Genomic DNA, 17,408 nt, shown 5'->3' with positions numbered 1-17,408 from the left:
AGTGGCTTGCCGTTGACCATTGGCAGGGTGAGAACCTTTCTGGTGCTGTGAACTGTGTAATCCAAGCTGCTCCTGTGGCTGGCACTGCTGGCAGCGGTGTCTCTGTGGGAAGGGCTGGTGGGGTCATGGCTCTGTGGTAGACTGCTGCCCCTTCCCTCCTGTTCAAGACTTCTGCCTCCCGGACATGGCAGGGTGGTGTGGTCAATGTCTGTTCCGCACCAGAGCTGTGTTTCTCAGGATTCTCCCCTCTTAACGCCTTTGCTATGGTGAATTTTCCATAACTGGTTTGTCTCTTCAGGTGGTTCCTCATTGTGTGTCTCTGTGCCATACAGTTAAGCAGGCATGCTTTCCTGCAGAGCCGGCTCAAGGACAGAAATGGGGATTCCTGTCACTTTTGAGATGAAATCTACCTGGTTTGTGAGTACCAGGTTGCAAAGCCATCTTTTTGGGAAGATCGCCACACCTGGTAGCAGCAGAATACACTGGCACTTTAGAACTCACTGTGACCAACATGACCAGACCCTTCCTCCTTTTCCTCCTCTTCCTCCTCTTTCTGGGGTGAAGTGTTTTTCCATCTGGTTGGAAGGCCATTCACTGGGGCAGGAAGTGGACTACTGTTGGCCTGTAGCCTGGGTAATTCAGGGTGTGGCTGCCCTGTGGCTTCAATGAGACCGTTTCAGCTTGCTCCATCTGTTTTTACAGGTTGCAGCTTCTCTGGCTTTTTTCATAGGTAAATAAAACCATGCCCACATTTTCGCTTTTGCTTTAGGAATCCCTCTTACACTTCTTTTCTCCTTGAGTGGAGGCTGAAGTTTTCATTGTCTTTTTCATAGGTAAAGTATGCCTCAAAGACAAGCTTCCGTGCCGGCTGGGTATATGGGGCTTCCCTTTCTGTGACTTGGGAGTGCTTGAAATCTGTTTTGCCCCGGGGAACCAGGTCTGCCACCATCTCTCCTCTGTTCGAGCAGTTTGGATCTGGCATGTTTGGGTCAGACTGGGTTTCCTTCAATTGCTTTGGCCTTTCCACTGGTTTTCTGAGTCCTGCCTATATCAGAAGGCATTGGTGTGGCCTTTTCCAGGAATTGACTGGGAGAGGTGGGGTCGGATTCTCCAGGGATTGATTGTGGTTTACTGATGTGGGATAGGGACAGGACAGGTAGACCAAGAGGAGGTCTTTTCATTGTCCCTCCCTCCTTTTTGAGACAGGGTCTCATCTAACCCAGGCTGGCCTTGAACTTTGATTTTCCTGGTTTCACCTCCCAAGTGGTTGAATATACTCCAGTGTATATCTCTGTTGGTCTTACAATCCTGAAATTTAAAAAAACAATGTAAATTACCTTTATTCTAAATCTTGTTCAGATGATTATTTTTATTTTTATTGTTCAGATTATTAGTATTATCTATTATCTGAACACTATCATCATCCTGACTCCCCCTCTCAATGGCTATAATTATGCTCTCGGGCCCAACTGTCAGTTTTTAAAACTGTGAAAGCTTAACTTAGGATTATTTGAGTTGCAAAGTTATAGTACTAAGGATATTGAAAGCAGTAATAGCAGTCAAGACCTTTTAATCTTATAAACTGCTAATGACAATAGTATGGTATGGGAATCTTTTCTGCTTCCCCAGACTTTGTTTTTTCTCTGAACTCCTAGACCAGTAACTAATGCAGACTTATATTAGTTACTTTGTTGCTGTGATGAAGCAGCATGACCCAGGCAGCTTATAAAAGTTTACTGGGCTCCCAGTCACAGAAGGTTCAAGTTCATCATGGTGGACAGCATGGCAGCAGAGGCAGGCCTGGCAGTCAGAGAAGAAAGCTGAGCGCTCACATGGTGAGCTGCAGGCAGGAAACGACACAAGGCCTTTTGAATCAAAGCCTTCCCCTAACAATGTACTTCCTTCAGCAAGGCTGCACCACCTGAACCTCCCCAAACAGCACCACCATCTATGGACCAAGTGTTCCAATGCCCGAGACTATGGGTGGCATTTCTAATGCAAACTAATAGAATAGTCATGATTATAAACCAGTCTCCCTCCTCATCAATGCCAGAGTTACAGGTCTTCACTACCACCACATCTACCTCAAAACTTCTTTTTATATTCAGGAACGCAGTTGGTCAATTCTGGATCTGTATTAAATGCAACAGTCTCCTTCTTGAATTCTGGAACATTCTAGTTCTAGTTCTAGAACTAGAACATAGCTGTAGTGTTCCGTTGAGTTCTAGTGTTCCGTTGGGGTGTGCAGCCTGTGAAATTTAGGAAGTTTCTCAGTAGAATCAGGGAGTAATCAGAAAACAAACAAAAACAGATTAGTAGCTGTGGGCACATCTACTCAAGCTTTTAGGTGAATATTAGAAGCAGGGACTGTAGACTAGAGCTATAATAGAAAGCATTTGAAACAAGAGATGTGTCCTTCTTAACTGTTTATTTTTGAGATGGAAACCTCAGTGCAAAATTTAGATCTTATTACAGAAATTGAAACAAGCTCATGCAAATTAATCTCCGCTGCACCCGTAAAAGGAAATTGAAAGCACTAATGTTGCATGTGTTGTACATACAGTAGCATTTCCTAAATATCTTTGGGGTCTAAATCTGGGAATGATATTCAATGCTTCCTTTTCCTCAGGCTACAGTATCATAGGATTCAATTTTGAAGCTGATAATGGAGGCATTTTGTGGCACACTAGCCCACAAAGGAAAGGAAGGAAGAAGTAAACAGCCAGATCATTGAAACAGGCAAAAAGATTAGATGTTCACTTCTGAGCTTCTTTTTGTTGGTAGACAGAAATTAATTGAGCGTCCAATTGTGTCCGTTTCTGGGGCACACTGTCACTTAGACTTTTAATTGACCATTTGTTGGTGGCTCATTCTTGGTTTTTAATTTAGAAGATGATTTTCTATGCTAATTTGAAAGGCATGAACAGAAAGATATTGTAGGCCTGGAAGACTTTATACCATTAATTTAAAATTTTGTGAGTCAGGCATGGTGGCTCAGGCTCATAGGCAGAGGTGGGAGGATCAGGAGTTCAAGGTCAGCCTCAGATAGAGAAAAAGTTCCAGGTTAGACTGGGCTACAGAGGGAGACCCTGTCTCAAAATTACCAGTAAAAGAAAACAAATGGGGTCATGTGACGAAGATGAAGTGTTGACATATATGAAGTGGTAAAAGACATTCCATTTAAAACCAGCAAGCAATTCTGTATGACCATTGTGCTGGTTAGTTTGGCACTCCCAGAACCACTGGGAAGAACCTCAGCTGAGGAACTGTTTTATCAGATTGACCTGTAGGCATGTCTCTTAGAGACTGTCTTGATTGCCTTCATTGTATGTGAGGACCTGGCCACTGTGGGTGGCACTATTCCCTAGGCAGGAGACTCTGAACTATATACAAAGGAAGAGAGCTAGCTGGGCAGGCAAGCAAGCAGCCTGCTTACACCCTTTTCTCTCCATCCTTTACTATGGATGGTGACCAGTTGCTTCAGGCTCCTGCTTCTATGACTTCCCTGTTGTGATGAACTGTCCTGGAATTGTAAGCCAAATACACCTTTTCTAAGTTGCTTTTTTTGTCAAGGTGTTTATCACAGCAACGGATGGGAAACTGGAACAACCATATTTTGTGTTGGACAGAAGTACATCTTAAATATTTCCCATTAGATTTTTCTGTATCTCCTTCCACTGTATTAAATGGTGAGTTTCTATCTTCTTTTTAAAGTAAAAATTACTTTTTACTTTATTTCAAAGCTGGTGACTCCAACTGTAAGCTTCATCTCAGTTTACGTAATACAGAAGCTTTTTTCCTTCCCCAGTACTGGAGACTTTAATAACTAAGGCCTCTTGTATCTTACCATCTCCGGCCCTTTGGAAGCCATTTTTAAAATGGCTCCATTCTCAAACAGGATTCTATCTGACTAAACTATAGAGTATTCTGTGATTTTTACCTTCTGTGTGTTTTACAACAGGAATGTGGAGACTGCGTTTAGTGAATGAGAATCAAACAAAAGGAAATACTTCTGGAGAGAAGTGGAATGGTTACTGTTTTCCAGGAATGCCGCAGAAACTGCACGTTTCTCGGATAGGCCGTTCCCCCTTTCTTCTTTTGAGACTGCGAAGCAGGCCCCCACCCCCATCTCCTGGGCCTATAGGCATGTGCCGTTGTGCCAGGCTTTCTGAGAAACTGCACTGTGTCAGATCAGTGTAGGATCTGCACTCCCCTCCATCTCAAGAGTCAGGGGTTCTGTTGTTGTTGGAGTCAGGGCTCTCACCTTCTTGTTCATCCTGATCAAGTATTTTCCTAGGTTGGTGGGTCAGGGCCTAAAGATTCTCCAAAGATTTGATAATAGTCAGTTGTTACGATCCTGACATATTGTGAAGCCCACTCTTTCTTCTGCTCCTCTAGAGACCCTGGCATACGGTGTGTTTATTTTCTGCAGTCTGAAGAATTCCTTCTAGCACCCACTGTGGAGCCGGCTTAGTGTCCTGCTCTCCTTTAGCCTGCCTTTGTCATAGACTGTTTGTATTCCTCCACCAGTTATGACAGTCAGGTATAGTGGTCTGGGTTGGCATCTCTGGTTTTCAGAACTTGAAATGTATCATTCCTTGCCCTTCCAACTTTTAAAGTTTCTGTGTGAAATCTGCTGTTGTTCTCATCTCATAGGCCTGCATTTATACATGATTGGGTGTTCCTCTCTTGCATATTGTAGTACACTTTCTGTTCTGTATGTTTAGAGTTTTAACTGAAATATGATGTGGGGAGTTTCTTTTCTTGTTCCATCTAGTTGGTGTTCTATATATATATATATATCTGTTGTATTAGAGGAGCCTTTCCTAAGACTTACAAAATTCTCTGCTATGATTGTATTGAAAATATTTTCTATGCCTTTGACATGAAGTTGTCCATCTCCTGTGCTCATAATTTATAGATTTTATCTTTTTGTAGTGTCCCAAAGATCTTGCCTGTTCTATTCATATGTTTAAAAAGTTATCATTGGTCAGGTGTGGTGGTGCAGCAGCTGGGAGGCAGAGGCAGGCAGATCTCTGTGAGACAAACCTCTGGGCCTGTCTGTGAGGGATTATCTAGATTAGGGTAACCAAGGTGGGAAGACCCACCGCACATGTGGGAGTCCTAGACTGAATAAAAGACAGACTGTGAGCTAAGCATCCATTTCTCACTGCTTCCTGACTATGGTCACAGTGCCATCCGCTGCTTCCAACTTCTGCTGCTGTACCTTTCCTACTGTGACACAGTCCCTGGAACTGGAAACAATAAACCTCTCTTCCCTTAGGTTGTATTTTGTCATAGCAACAAGACAAATACCTGGCCTGAGGAAGGAAAGTTTCAAAGGGCAATCACAATATAGCTCCAACCTAAAGCAGAGTGAAGATGGAGGTGTTACAGGAAGTCACTGTCTCAACCAGTTTTTTCCTGATTCTTGGTGTTATATCTAAAGAACTGTACAAGAGAACCCACGCAGCAAAGCAACAAGAAGTTTTTTTTTGTTTTTTGTTTTTTTTTGTTTTGTTTTGTTTTGTTTTGTTTTTCGAGACAGGGTTCCCTGTGTAGCTTTGCGCCTTTCCTAGAACTCACTTGGTAGCCCAGGCTGGTCTCGAACTCACAGAGATCCACCTGGCTCTGCCTCCCAAGTGCTGGGATTAAAGGCGTGTGCCACCACTGCCCAGCAAGAAGTTTTATGTAACAAGAAAGAAAGTAGGGTACACTGCAAAGGACCAGCAGCCTACTTGAGCTAGAGTGCCCAAGACCATCAGCTACTATTTGATAAGTCCTTTCATGGGCTCCAGGAGTAGGAGTCAGTTGCTAAGGGATATGGTGTGGGTGGTTCTCTGTTTTGATTGATAGGCTTGAGCTCTATAAGCCTTTCCCTACTACGCATGTCCTTTCCAATGATGCCTCTAATTTTAATGATATATATAGCAAACTGGGCAGAGACATAAGATAGTAAGAAAAGGGGATTTTTTCCAATAAGTTCACTAAGGGGACACAATTTGCTTTAATGTATACATATCCAAAACCAATCAAAGTTAGATGGGCCCATTGTCTATAGCTCCCAGATAAATTCCAGTATGTATTTGGTAATTCAAGGGGAGTTATCACAGAGTTGCCAAAGGAGAGTGACCTATTGCATTGTTGGGAGCAGCTTGATGCAAGTGAGGGTCCTAGATTGTTTGGAGCATGGTTAGGTAAGGCGTGTGTGTATAACCCAAGTTTCTAGGCTCTGAGCTGTCTCTATGCTTGACTGCCTCAGACGTTCTTTGGGGGAAGCCATGGGGTGAGAGGAGGCATGTAATAGACAGACTCTCTGATGTGTTCCATATTGAGGAAAGTGATAGGACATTTTTGGGGATTTGATATATTAGTTACTTTTCTATTGCTGTGATAAGCATCATGACTAAGGCAACTTACAGAAGAGTTTATTTGGGGCTTACCATTTCAGAGGGTTAGAGGCTATGATAGCAGAGCTGAGGTAGGAGGTAGCAGGTACAGGAGCAGCAGCTGAGAGCTCACATCTCAAAGCCCACTGTGGTAGTAGAATATAATTGGCCCCCATAAGCTCATAGAGTGTGGCTTTGTTGGAGTAGGTGTGGCATTGTTGGAGGAAGCGTGTCACTGTGAAGGTGGGCTTTGAGGTCTCATATATGCTCAAACCATTCCCAGTGTCTCAGTTCACTTCCTGTTGCCTGCACAAGATGTAGAACTCCCAGCTACCTCTTCAGCACCATGTCTGCTTACACACTGCCATGTCCCACCATGATGATAATGGACTAAACCTCTGAACTGTAATTAAATTACAGTTAATTTAATACACCCAATTAAATGTTTTACTTTATAAGAGTTGATGTGGTCATGGTGTCTCTTCACAGCAATAGAAACCCCAACTAAGACACCCATCCCCCAGGGACACACCTTCTCCAACAAGGCCACACCCCTAATCCTTCCCGTACAGTCTCCCCAGCAGGGGCCGGGTATTTAAACAGACGGGCCTGGGGACCGTTCTCATTCAAACCGCCACAATAGGCATAGTATATTGACACGTGATCCAATAACTATTAATTACAAGGAAAATACAACTGTTAGAGAACAGTAACCATGATAACTTGTAGCTCAGCTGTGGACAATGCTTACGTGGTCCTAATAATACAGTCACTGGATAGTCACGTAACTATGAGGGAGGGAAAAGGGAAGGTGTGAGATGCTTAAATACCATCTAGCTTAACAAGGTAGTCATAGTTCGTGAAACTGATGTGTTATTCAGAGGCATGGAACAGAATATTAGATTAGCTAAACTAAACTAATGGTCCCCCCTCCCATAGAAAGTGAGTTTGGGGGTTAATGTAGTAGGATTTGGTATAAGATTATTTGGTAAAAGATTATTCTAAAAATTTTATGATAGTATATTATTTTCAGTTTCTAAAAAGCAATGGGCTGGAGAGATGGCTCAGTGTTAAGACCATTGGCTGCTCTTGCAGAGGTGAAGGATTTGAAATCCAGCACCCACATGATAGCTCACAGGTCTGCAACTCCAGTCTCAGGAGATCTCACACCCTCTCAGGCACTGCATGCACATGTTGGCATAGACATACATGAAGGCAAAAGACTCGTACACATAAAAATAAATTACAATGTTTAAAAGTTACACTTGTGGGTTGGGGATTTAGCTCAGTGGTAGAGCGCTTGCCTAGCAAACACAAGGCCCTGGGTTCAATCCTCAGCTCAAAAAAAAAAAAGTTACACTTATTGTATGTGTATGTACATGTGTGCATGATGTGCATGTGAGTGTGTATTGTGGAGACCAGGGGAGTCAGTTCTTCCACCAAAGGGACCAAAGGATTAACTTGGTTTGTCAGGTTTGGTAGCAAGTGCCTTTACCTAATGAGTCATCTCACCAGCTCCTGTTTGCAGTTTAGAAGGAGGGAAAGTTTGACACATGCTACATTGTATTGAAGACCTTGTATTAAGTCAATTTTACCAAACACGAAAGGACAAAGACTGTGTGATTCTATTTGTGTGAGGGACCCAGGATAGGTAAGGTCATAGAAACAAGGTAGAAGAATAGTAATTGTAGAGGCTGGGAGAACAGGGGCGGGGGGGGGGGGGGGCTGGGAGAACAGGAGCAGGGAGGGGGCTGGGAGAACAGGGGCAGGGAGGGGGCTGGGAGAACAGGGGCAGGGAGGGGGCTGGGAGAACAGGGGCAGGGAGGGGGCTGGGAGAACAGGAGCAGGGAGGGGGCTGGGAGAACAGGGGCAGGGAGGGGGCTGGGAGAACAGGGGCAGGGAGGGGGCTGGGAGAACAGGAGCAGGGAGGGGGCTGGGAGAACAGGGGCAGGGAGGGGGCTGGGAGAACAGGGGCAGGGAGGGGTCCTTAATGAGTACAGTTTCAGTTGAGGGAGATGACGGCATTCTGAAGATGGAAGGTGGGGACTGAATGTATTCTGTGCCTCTTACCTAAACACTTAGATCTATTTTACTACAATAGAAAGTAACTCAAAGAAAAAAAGTGGATGGGTATGGTGGCTCGTGTCTGTAATTCTAGCACGTGGGAATTGGAGGCAGGAAGACCAGAGTTCAAGGTCATCCTGAAGTACATAGCAAGTTTGAGGTCAGCCTGGGCTATGTGCTCGAAAAAGAAAAAGGGAAAAAACACTACTGCTGTGGCTGTTTGAAAGAAAATGGCCCCCCAAAAGGAGCGGCACTATTAGGAGGTGTGGCCTTGCTGGAGGAAGTGTGTCACTGTGGGGGCGGGCTTTGAGGTCTCTTTTGCTCAAGCTTCCCTTGGTGTGACTTTTAGTCAACTTCCTGTTGCCTCTGAGTCAAGAGGTAGCACCCTCAGCTCCAGCACCACATCTGCCTGCTCGCCGCCATGCTCCCACCATGATGAGAATGTAAGCCAGCTCCCTCAAATAATGTTTTCATTTCTAAGAGTTGCTGTAGTTGTGGTGTCTCTTCATAGCAATACAAACCCTAAGACAACTGTTTTTTGAGTAGTTAATTATATGCATGCTTTATTTTATAACAACATTAGTTTTTAGAAAGCTATGGAGGTCATGTGTATCATGAGTGTTTGTATATAAATTTCAGTTTTTGAGACAGGAATTTCCTAGCCTCAGACTCTCCATGTAGTTGAGGATGACCTTGAACTTATGACCCTCCTGTATCCATCTTTCAATTACAGGGATTGCAAGCATGTACCATCTTATCCAGTTTTAGGTTTAAGGCAGTGCTGGGGTTTGGGTCCAGGTCTCTGTGCATGCTAAGCAAGGACCCTGCTAATTGAGTTACATCACCATCCCATGTCCGTAGACTTTATAATTTGGACTACATAGAGTCCATTTACCCCCCCCCCCCACTTCTTACCTTTGGTCTCTTTAGATAAGGAGTTATTTTCAATTGGGAGAAGTATTATTGGATATAGATATTTAGAGAATACATTAAAAGCATTTGAAATTCCAGAGTACTATATGTGCACATTAGCATTGCAAATAAAGGCAAATTCATCCAGCTTGGATGATGACCTTATTATGCTAGAATTTCCCTTCACTGGTTCTGCTCATCTCAGTGGCCAGTCTGGGTTCTTGATGTACAGTCATGGCTTGGGGGAACCCATAACTGAGTTGGTCCAGGAACTGGGTTGGACTCCGAGTGAATTAAAGATATTTTATCATGTGAATATGTGTTGTAAAGCTGTTTCTAGATCACAAGTTTAAAATCACAAGTTTTAAAATCTATCTTATTGTTTTGTTTGTATGGGTGTTTTGCCTGCTTATACATCTGTGCACCATGTGCATGCAGTAACCCTGGAGGCCAGAAGAGGGTATTGGATCTCTTGGGAGTAGAGTTTGTGAGCCCCCATGTAGGTTCTTTACCCTGGTCTAAATAGCAGGAGTATGTATATTTATTTCCTTCAGGTTTTAGGCAATAAAAGGCTGGCGAGCTTGGCAGTAAGTTCAGCTAGTCGCGTGCAGTCCTAATTCAAGTCAGTGTCTTAAACTTACTGATGAGGAGCTGGACCGAGGGCGAACCAGGCCTTTCCGTCCTAGCCTTTCTTTCTGTGAAGCGCTGCTGTGCCCTGCTGTCCCATCTAAACTTTCCTCTTTGTTCACAGTACGAGATGAGGACAGAAGCACGGCGCAAGAATCTCCTCATTTTGATTCTGCATTATTTAACCCAGGAAGGGTATGTTATCACGTGCATTTACGATGATGCCTCTCCTCTCTGACCCTTCAAAAGCAGGGGCTACACTGTACTTTCAGAACAGGTTGATATTTACAGAAAAATGAGCAGAAAGTATAGTGAATCCCTATACACGCTTTCTCCTCACCTGTTTCCTATCTTACTATTACTATTAATAATATTATTATTTGCAGTGTTGGCAATGGATTCCAGGAAAGCACTCTACAACTGAGCTCCAACCCAGTCCCTTGTTATTAATATCTCAGATTAATGTAGTTAATTTGTTATAACTGGTGAGCGGTGCTAATACAATGACATTCTCCAGCCCATAGTTTACCTCATGGCGTTTTACCACAGCAACAAAAAAAGCAACCAAATACAGCATCTACACCCGTATTTGGCTAAAACTGAGAAAAGGCAATCCAAAGACAGTTTCTTAACTGACTTACTTATTTGACTGTAAGCACTTTCAGAATTGCTTTGGACAATGGTAACATCACTAGATGTCACTAGAAGCAGGTAACGTCCAAACAGAACTGTTGTGAATGACAGTATTTGGGTATATTTAACATGTGATTCAATTACATGTCTGTAATCTCAGGGATTCAGAGGCTGTCACAGAAGGGTCATGAGTTCTAAGACAGCTTGAGCTATGTAGTAAAAGCTTGTCCCTAAAACAACCAACTGGAAAACAAAGAACAAGAACAAAATTACCAGCAAAAAGACACACTCCCCCCACCCCCATGTAGCACCATTAAAAAACCCAACCGAGAAAACAAAATCCAAAACAAACCAAAAAAATCCTACGTACGCTTCCTCACTTCTTCCTCTCTTCCACACCCGTTTTTCTATAATGTGCTGCTTATTGTCTGCTTGTTCTCTGTGCTGAGTCTCTGGGTCTGCGGCCCGTCCGCCTCCACTCTTTAATCCGGACTTATTCCTTTCTCTTATGTAAACTGGCAGCTATGTCGATTCGGCAAATGCTCTGGAGGAGGAGTCTAAACTGGGATTACGGCGCTTTGAAGTTTGTGACAATGTTGACCTGGAAACAATTTTGATGGAATATGAGAGCTATTATTTTGTAAAGTTCCAGAAGTACCCCAAAATGGTTAAGAAGGCGCCAGACCCAGGTACATAGCTTTGTGCTAGAAATGATGCTTTATGCTATTGTTAAGAATGGTGTTTCTGTTGGCCCACCTCTGTAACACCAATATCAGGAAGGTGGAGGTCTGAAGATCAAAAGTCTGAAGACCAGCTTATCCTATCCCTCCCCCAACAAAAGTTGTTCCTAGGAACATGACTAGATGTTTCCTTTATGTGCCTGGAAGTGTAGGCCAGAAATTCCTGGAGCCTATCTCAGACCCAGAGCTGGCCACTCAAACAGGATTGCTTGGATTTTTGACATCCCCTAGTCCCCTTGTTTGAGGACTGTGTTTTAGGGTAATGAAAGCAAAGCCCGGGTGTATTGCAGTGCTCTTTAGAAGAAAGACCAGCATTAACTTCTGGAGTGATGGAAAGGGCTCTTGGAAGACCATAAATGACAGAAGACCTCTTGTTAGGAAGACCTATTATCTATCTTGAAAATAACATGGAAATGAGTATTGGTGAAGCTAATAGCTCATGTATAGATAATGAAATGCTTTTGAAAGCCATCAATCCAGATGGTGATCAATAGAATGCAAAGACCCAGGATAGGTCAGCCGTCAGGGAGGCTCTATAGCCGAGGGCCTGGGTTTGTAGTAACATTGACTTAGGAGTCTGTAAGTAGGGGAAGTAATTACAAACCAAGGCAGATCACTGTCCTGTTTACAAGGCACTTGTCAAGCCACAGACGTTAACATTTCATGTAGGGACCAGGAAACCAAGAGGAGTATCAATTAAAAATAGCCAGGGCAAAGCTAGACTTGGAAGAGGTCTGAGATTTTCATTTTCTTTTTTTTATTTCCTCTGAGCTCTCTTCCAGTGACGGGCTCAGAGCTCAGCTTATTTGGCTGGTTGTTTAATCTGGGCACTGGCTCCTACACAGAGAGACAAGCCCTGTTCTCAAGGAACTGATTTCTAGATGGGCTGTTCTCATCTAGCTTGACATTCGTTTCCCCTGTGATACTGAACACAGTGCCTTAACTCTCCAGGTCTGTAGGTAGAATTTGACTCAATAAGTGAATTCCTGTCAGACCCATGCAGTCCTGGAGTGCTATGTGACCCAGAAAAAACAGTGGCAAATTCATGAAACTTCTGTGGACTGGCAAGCCTAAAGTCAGCCTGTTGTGGGTATCGCTCCCACATTTGGGGTCTGTGATACTAACTGAGATGTCTTTCTATGCATGGCTCAAAATTTCTGAGAAGCTGTGAGTTCCTTCTGTTCTCTGGTCCCTTCCCTTCTCCTTAGCACAGCTGTCTGTGGTCCAGAAGGCTGAAGCCCAACGATGTAAGAATGTACAAGAACACTGTGGAGGAAAAATATACCTGGACATTTGTTTGCTCTTTCTTAAGACTAAATTCTACCCCCATGTTTGTTTTTCCACAGTAGAAAACAATTTGCCACCAAGAAATGGAGGGAAGAACAAAAGGTAAAGTGATTCATCTTAATAAACTTTTTTTTTGAGACAGAGTCTCTCTATATAGCCCTGGATTTCCTGGAACTCCCTCTGTAGACCAGGCTGGCCTTGTACTTACAGAGATCCACTTGCTTCTGCCTCCTTAATGCTAGGATTAAAGGTATGCACTAGCATGCCAGTCCTGATCAACTTAACTCTTAAGAGTCCGTGGGATTTCTTTCCTGAAGAGTCTCCAGTGCAACTCCATGACTGCCTGCCAGCAATACAGACGAGGCCATGTGACCTTGGAGTCCCCTCCTGTCACCATTGCCTGAACTTAAGCCAGTGTCTTTGGAGTCTCCCAGGTCACTGAAAATTATGCTCAGTGACACCCAGTCTTTCTCAGCCATGTGGCCTGGAAAGTCTGGATCATCTCCAAGGTTAAAAGTTCCCACCACTGCTTTTTATAAGAATGGACAAGCTTCTGGCATATGTCCCTGGGTTGGCTGGCTTGGGGCAGCAGAGACTGTAGGTTTTTGCTAGTATAAAAAAATGCCAAAAGCTCAGGGGCAGATGAAGGTACAGTTCTGGAAGGAACTTCACTACACGCTCTATTTAGGCAATGAAAAAAAAATTTTTTCTAAATCTTAGAACGTGCCAGAAAAAGGAAACTTGGATTGAGATAATAAGTAGTTAGGTCTTGAGAGGTGTGCATTCTGTATGCCCCATCAAGTGCCTCAGATTTGTGAATTCAGTTCCCTGTATCCAGCCAGGGAAGAAAGAACCCAAAGACCTCAACAGGACTGCTTGGCATCATTGCTAACAATGGCTGGATGGCCCATGCATTCTTCAGAACAGTGGTTACAACTGTCTTCAGCCTGAGGCCACCACTGCTTTGCTCTATCCTTTAGGGACAGTGTCACTGTTTTGATGGAGGTGCTATTGCTTTATTTACAGTTTCCATAAAGCTGGTCGGTCTTGGTGATAAATGATGATGACTTTGTGAGTAGCAACAGTGGAGGCATTTTAAGAGGCCAGCTTTGGAGCGCACTTGGGCTCTGATTGTTTTTCAGTACATTCATGCCTGCTCTGTGCTCAGGGTACTTCACCTGGTAGGTGTTTGGTGAGCGAATGTTGGACAGCCTCATGTAAAAGAAAACGGGGCGGGGGGAGGTAGTGGCACATGTAGCCATTTGGGGTTTCCTCAATTCTTCTGAGTTGATGTATGTGTGTGGCAGGCACAAAAGTTGACACCAAATGGTTAGTCAGGATGGAGAATCAGGAAAGCAATGGACAGTGTTTCTGGCCACTGTAGGCCTTTTGTTGTTGTTGTTATTTTATTTTTATTTATGTGTGTGAGTGTTTTAAATGCATGTAAGTATGTGCATCACATCTGTGCAGTGCCCACAGAGTCAGAAGAGGACATTAAATCCCCTGGAACTGGAGTTACAGGCAGTAGTGATCTCCCCAACATGGTGCTTGAGCTGAACTTAGGTTCTTTGCAGGATCAACAAATGCTCCTGAACCATCTCTCTACTGCTCTGGGTGCCAGTTTATGCTGAAATACTTGCTTAGTAACAGGGTGTGCCATCAGGGTGTTCTTTCCTAATTTTGTGCCTCACACCAGAGATTTCTCCCAGTTATGGATCTGCTGATGATCCAAGGGAGAGAAGTTATCTAATGAGATAGGTGACAGAATTGGGGTCCCAAAAGGCTTAAGAATTTGTGGGATGGGCCTAAGATAATGGAATTTGATGGAATAAGGTTCAGGCTCTAACAAGTAGCTTCACCACTGCAAAAATCAAATACCTAGAAATCAAGTTAACAGTAGGGCAACACCGCTTGAGTGAAGTGTGGTTTCTGATGTGGTCTCAGGCCTCATTGATAGAAAAATGCCGTCCAAAAAGTAGGTTAGTTTATTCTGGTCTAAAGACAGTGGGCAAAGAGTAGCTAACCAGGACAAGAAGGGATCTGGGAGCCAGGTGACTTTAGCAGTGACAGGAACAAGTAGAGGTGTTTGGCTTCAATACAGAACAGCAAAGCATCTCCTTCATCCTCCTGAGGGTTGTGTTAGTTCTCACCACTGCAACCAAATACTCAACAAAAAGCAGCTTAGGGGAGGAGGGGCTTCTTTTTTGTCCAGAAGAATGTGGTCCATCACAGTGGTAAAGCATGGTGTCAGGAGTAGCTTGGTCTGTGGCACTGGCCAGGAAGCAGAAGAAGGACAATTGGTTTTCTCCTTTTTCTCCAATACTTCTAGAACTCCAACCCATGGGATGCTGTTTCACAAGTCTTTTTCCGTTCAGCCAGCCAGCTCCCAAATAATGACATGGAGACTTCTTATTAATTATGAAAGCTCAGTCTATAGCTTAGGCTTGTTCGTAACTAGCTCTTATAACTTAAATCAATCCCTTTATATTAATCTACATTCTATCATGTGGCATCTCTTGCATCTTGCACCTCCTGTTTCTTCTCCATGTCTCCTGATGTCTCTATGTGCCTAGATTCATCTCCTACTTCCCCTCTCTATCTGCCTGGAAGTCCCACCTATACCTCCTGCCTAGCTATTGGCTGTTAAAGCTCTTTATTAAACCAATCACAGCAATATATCTTCGCACAGTGTACAGATATCCCACAACAAGGCTGCTGCTCACTTTTAGGGTAGGTCTTCCCTTCTCAATTAAACTTCTCTGAAAAAAAGCCTCACAGACATGTGTGGGTCTGTGTGCCTCATTAATGCCTTCGGTATTTCTTTATTTTATGTTCATGAGTGTTTTGCCTGCATATGTATCTGTGCACTACATGTGTACAGTGCTTGCAGAAGTCAGAAGAAGGCATTGAATCTTCTGGAATGGGGCTTACATGAGTTCTGGGAAAGGTCACTGAGCCATCTCTCCCGCCCCTTGTCAGGTGTTTCTTAATTCAGTCAAGTTGACAGCCTTAGCAAGAGGCTGGACCATCTCTGTGGAATTGTCTTGACCACAGGACTGGTGGACAAAGTTAAGGCTGAAGAGGTTTGCTTCTATGTTCAGAAGAATTTTATAATCATTGGTGGTTTTGTCTTGAGTCATATTAAAGCAAACTTTGTGGCTCATTTTGCTGTTAGTGGGAAATCAAAATGGGAAGACAAGAGATCTGGTTCTCAGAGACCTAAATGGATGTTGAGACGTGTGTGTGTGTGTGTGTGTGTGTGTGTGTGTGTGTGTGTGTATTATTTATAACTTCATTTAAACCAACCCTATTAGTAGAGTTTGTATGTATAAAATGCTTGATAATTATTTTATGATTATTTCATTTTTGTGCCAGCAGAAGGCCTGAAGGACAGATTTTCTTATGTCTAAGTTAGAGATGAAAAAAAGATGCCCTAGGAATAGCCCATGACCATTTCTCATGAGAGAACATTAGAGTGTGGACACCAGTAGTATTCTTGACATGGTAATTATTTTAGAGATGACCAGCTTTTCTTTTCCATAATGACTTGGAACTGAGGCAGAAGCTGTCTGAGATCATTTAGAACATAGAGTCATTCCTCTAGTGAACCTCCTGCAGATACCTTGCAAAGAGCTGAGAAAAGAGAGCAGCTTAAGACATGGGAGCTCATGTTGGCCTCCTAAGAAGGTCCTGCATGTCTCTGACCTTGTCTTCCATTGCAAATGCAAACATCCCAATACCATTTTTTTTTTTTTTTGGTCTACTGATGAGGATGTACTGAACAAATTAGTTCTGCCCTTGTAGCAATGTGTAACACATACTCAAATGTGTGTGCCGTGACTATCATGACAGCCCACCAGCAGACTCCCTTTATCCCTTCCCTTCCCACAAACCCCATCTTTACCAGAGTCATCTACTCTCCTGATTTCCAGCCCCATCAGTGTTTTTCCCGAAGTGAATATACTGATGAGAAATGGTTTTACAAAGATGAATGACATGTGACAGTGGACATGGGCTAAGGTTAGCGCCCCCCCTTCAAAATGTTGTATTGCTTATGTATATTTGGGTATATCTGTGTCTAGTTATCTGTAAAGGCCAAAAGAGGGTGTCAGATCCCCTGGAGATGGATGGAGTTACAGGCAGTTGTGAGTTGCCTGATATGGGTGCTGAGGACCAAACTCAGGTCCTCCTGGAAGAGCAGCCAGTGCTCTTAACCGCGGAGCCATCTCTCAAACCTATAGGCCCTTTGATGGTTTTGATGCTAAGAGATGTTTTACATAGAGGAGTATATTCAGTATACAGGGTTACAACCCAGATCCCTAGATCTTCTGACATTTTATAACTCACTGGGTGCAAAGATTGCTTCCTCCCACCACCCCCACGTTCCCCTGCTCTGATGCTCATGAGGAGGGTGGGAGATGTTAACAATGGAAGTATTCTTCCAAAGCAGTGGTTCTCAACCTTCCCATGCTGCCACCCTTCAATATAGCTCCTTCTGTTGAGGTGACCCCCAACCATAAAATTATTTTTGTTGCTGCTTCATAACTGTAATTTTGCTACTGTTATGAATTGTAATGTCAATATCTGACATGCGGGATATATGATATGTGACCCCTGTGAAAGGGTCATTTGACTTCCCAGAGGGTCACAACCCACAGGTTGAGAACTAATGTTCTAAAGCAATGTTTGTTGTCGTGTTTTATTTTAAAAATTTTGTATTTGATTCACATGGGTGGGTTTTTGAAAACTAAAGCAA

General features: G+C 43.5%; 1 protein-coding gene across 2 annotated transcripts in view; it reads left to right on the top strand.

The window, feature by feature from the left end:
• The window catches only part of Katnal2 (katanin catalytic subunit A1 like 2), a 67,681-nt gene that overhangs the window by 14,066 nt on the left and 36,207 nt on the right, over nt 1-17,408 (top strand). The window contains exons 2-4 of one of the 2 annotated variants that reach the window (XM_036204942.1): nt 10,117-10,187; nt 11,148-11,314; nt 12,712-12,754. The exons of the other annotated variant lie outside the window; for it this stretch is intronic. Coding sequence (XP_036060835.1) covers nt 10,117-10,187; nt 11,148-11,314; nt 12,712-12,754 — 281 coding nt within the window. The remainder of the gene's footprint in view (nt 1-10,116; nt 10,188-11,147; nt 11,315-12,711; nt 12,755-17,408) is intronic. 2 annotated transcript variants of the gene reach the window in all.

The sequence above is a fragment of the Onychomys torridus genome, chromosome 13 (genome assembly GCF_903995425.1).
Source record: "Onychomys torridus chromosome 13, mOncTor1.1, whole genome shotgun sequence".
NCBI classification, from domain to species: domain Eukaryota; kingdom Metazoa; phylum Chordata; class Mammalia; order Rodentia; family Cricetidae; genus Onychomys; species Onychomys torridus.
Note: the sequence above shows the minus strand (reverse complement) of the source record. Positions and strands in the feature narration are given on the sequence as shown.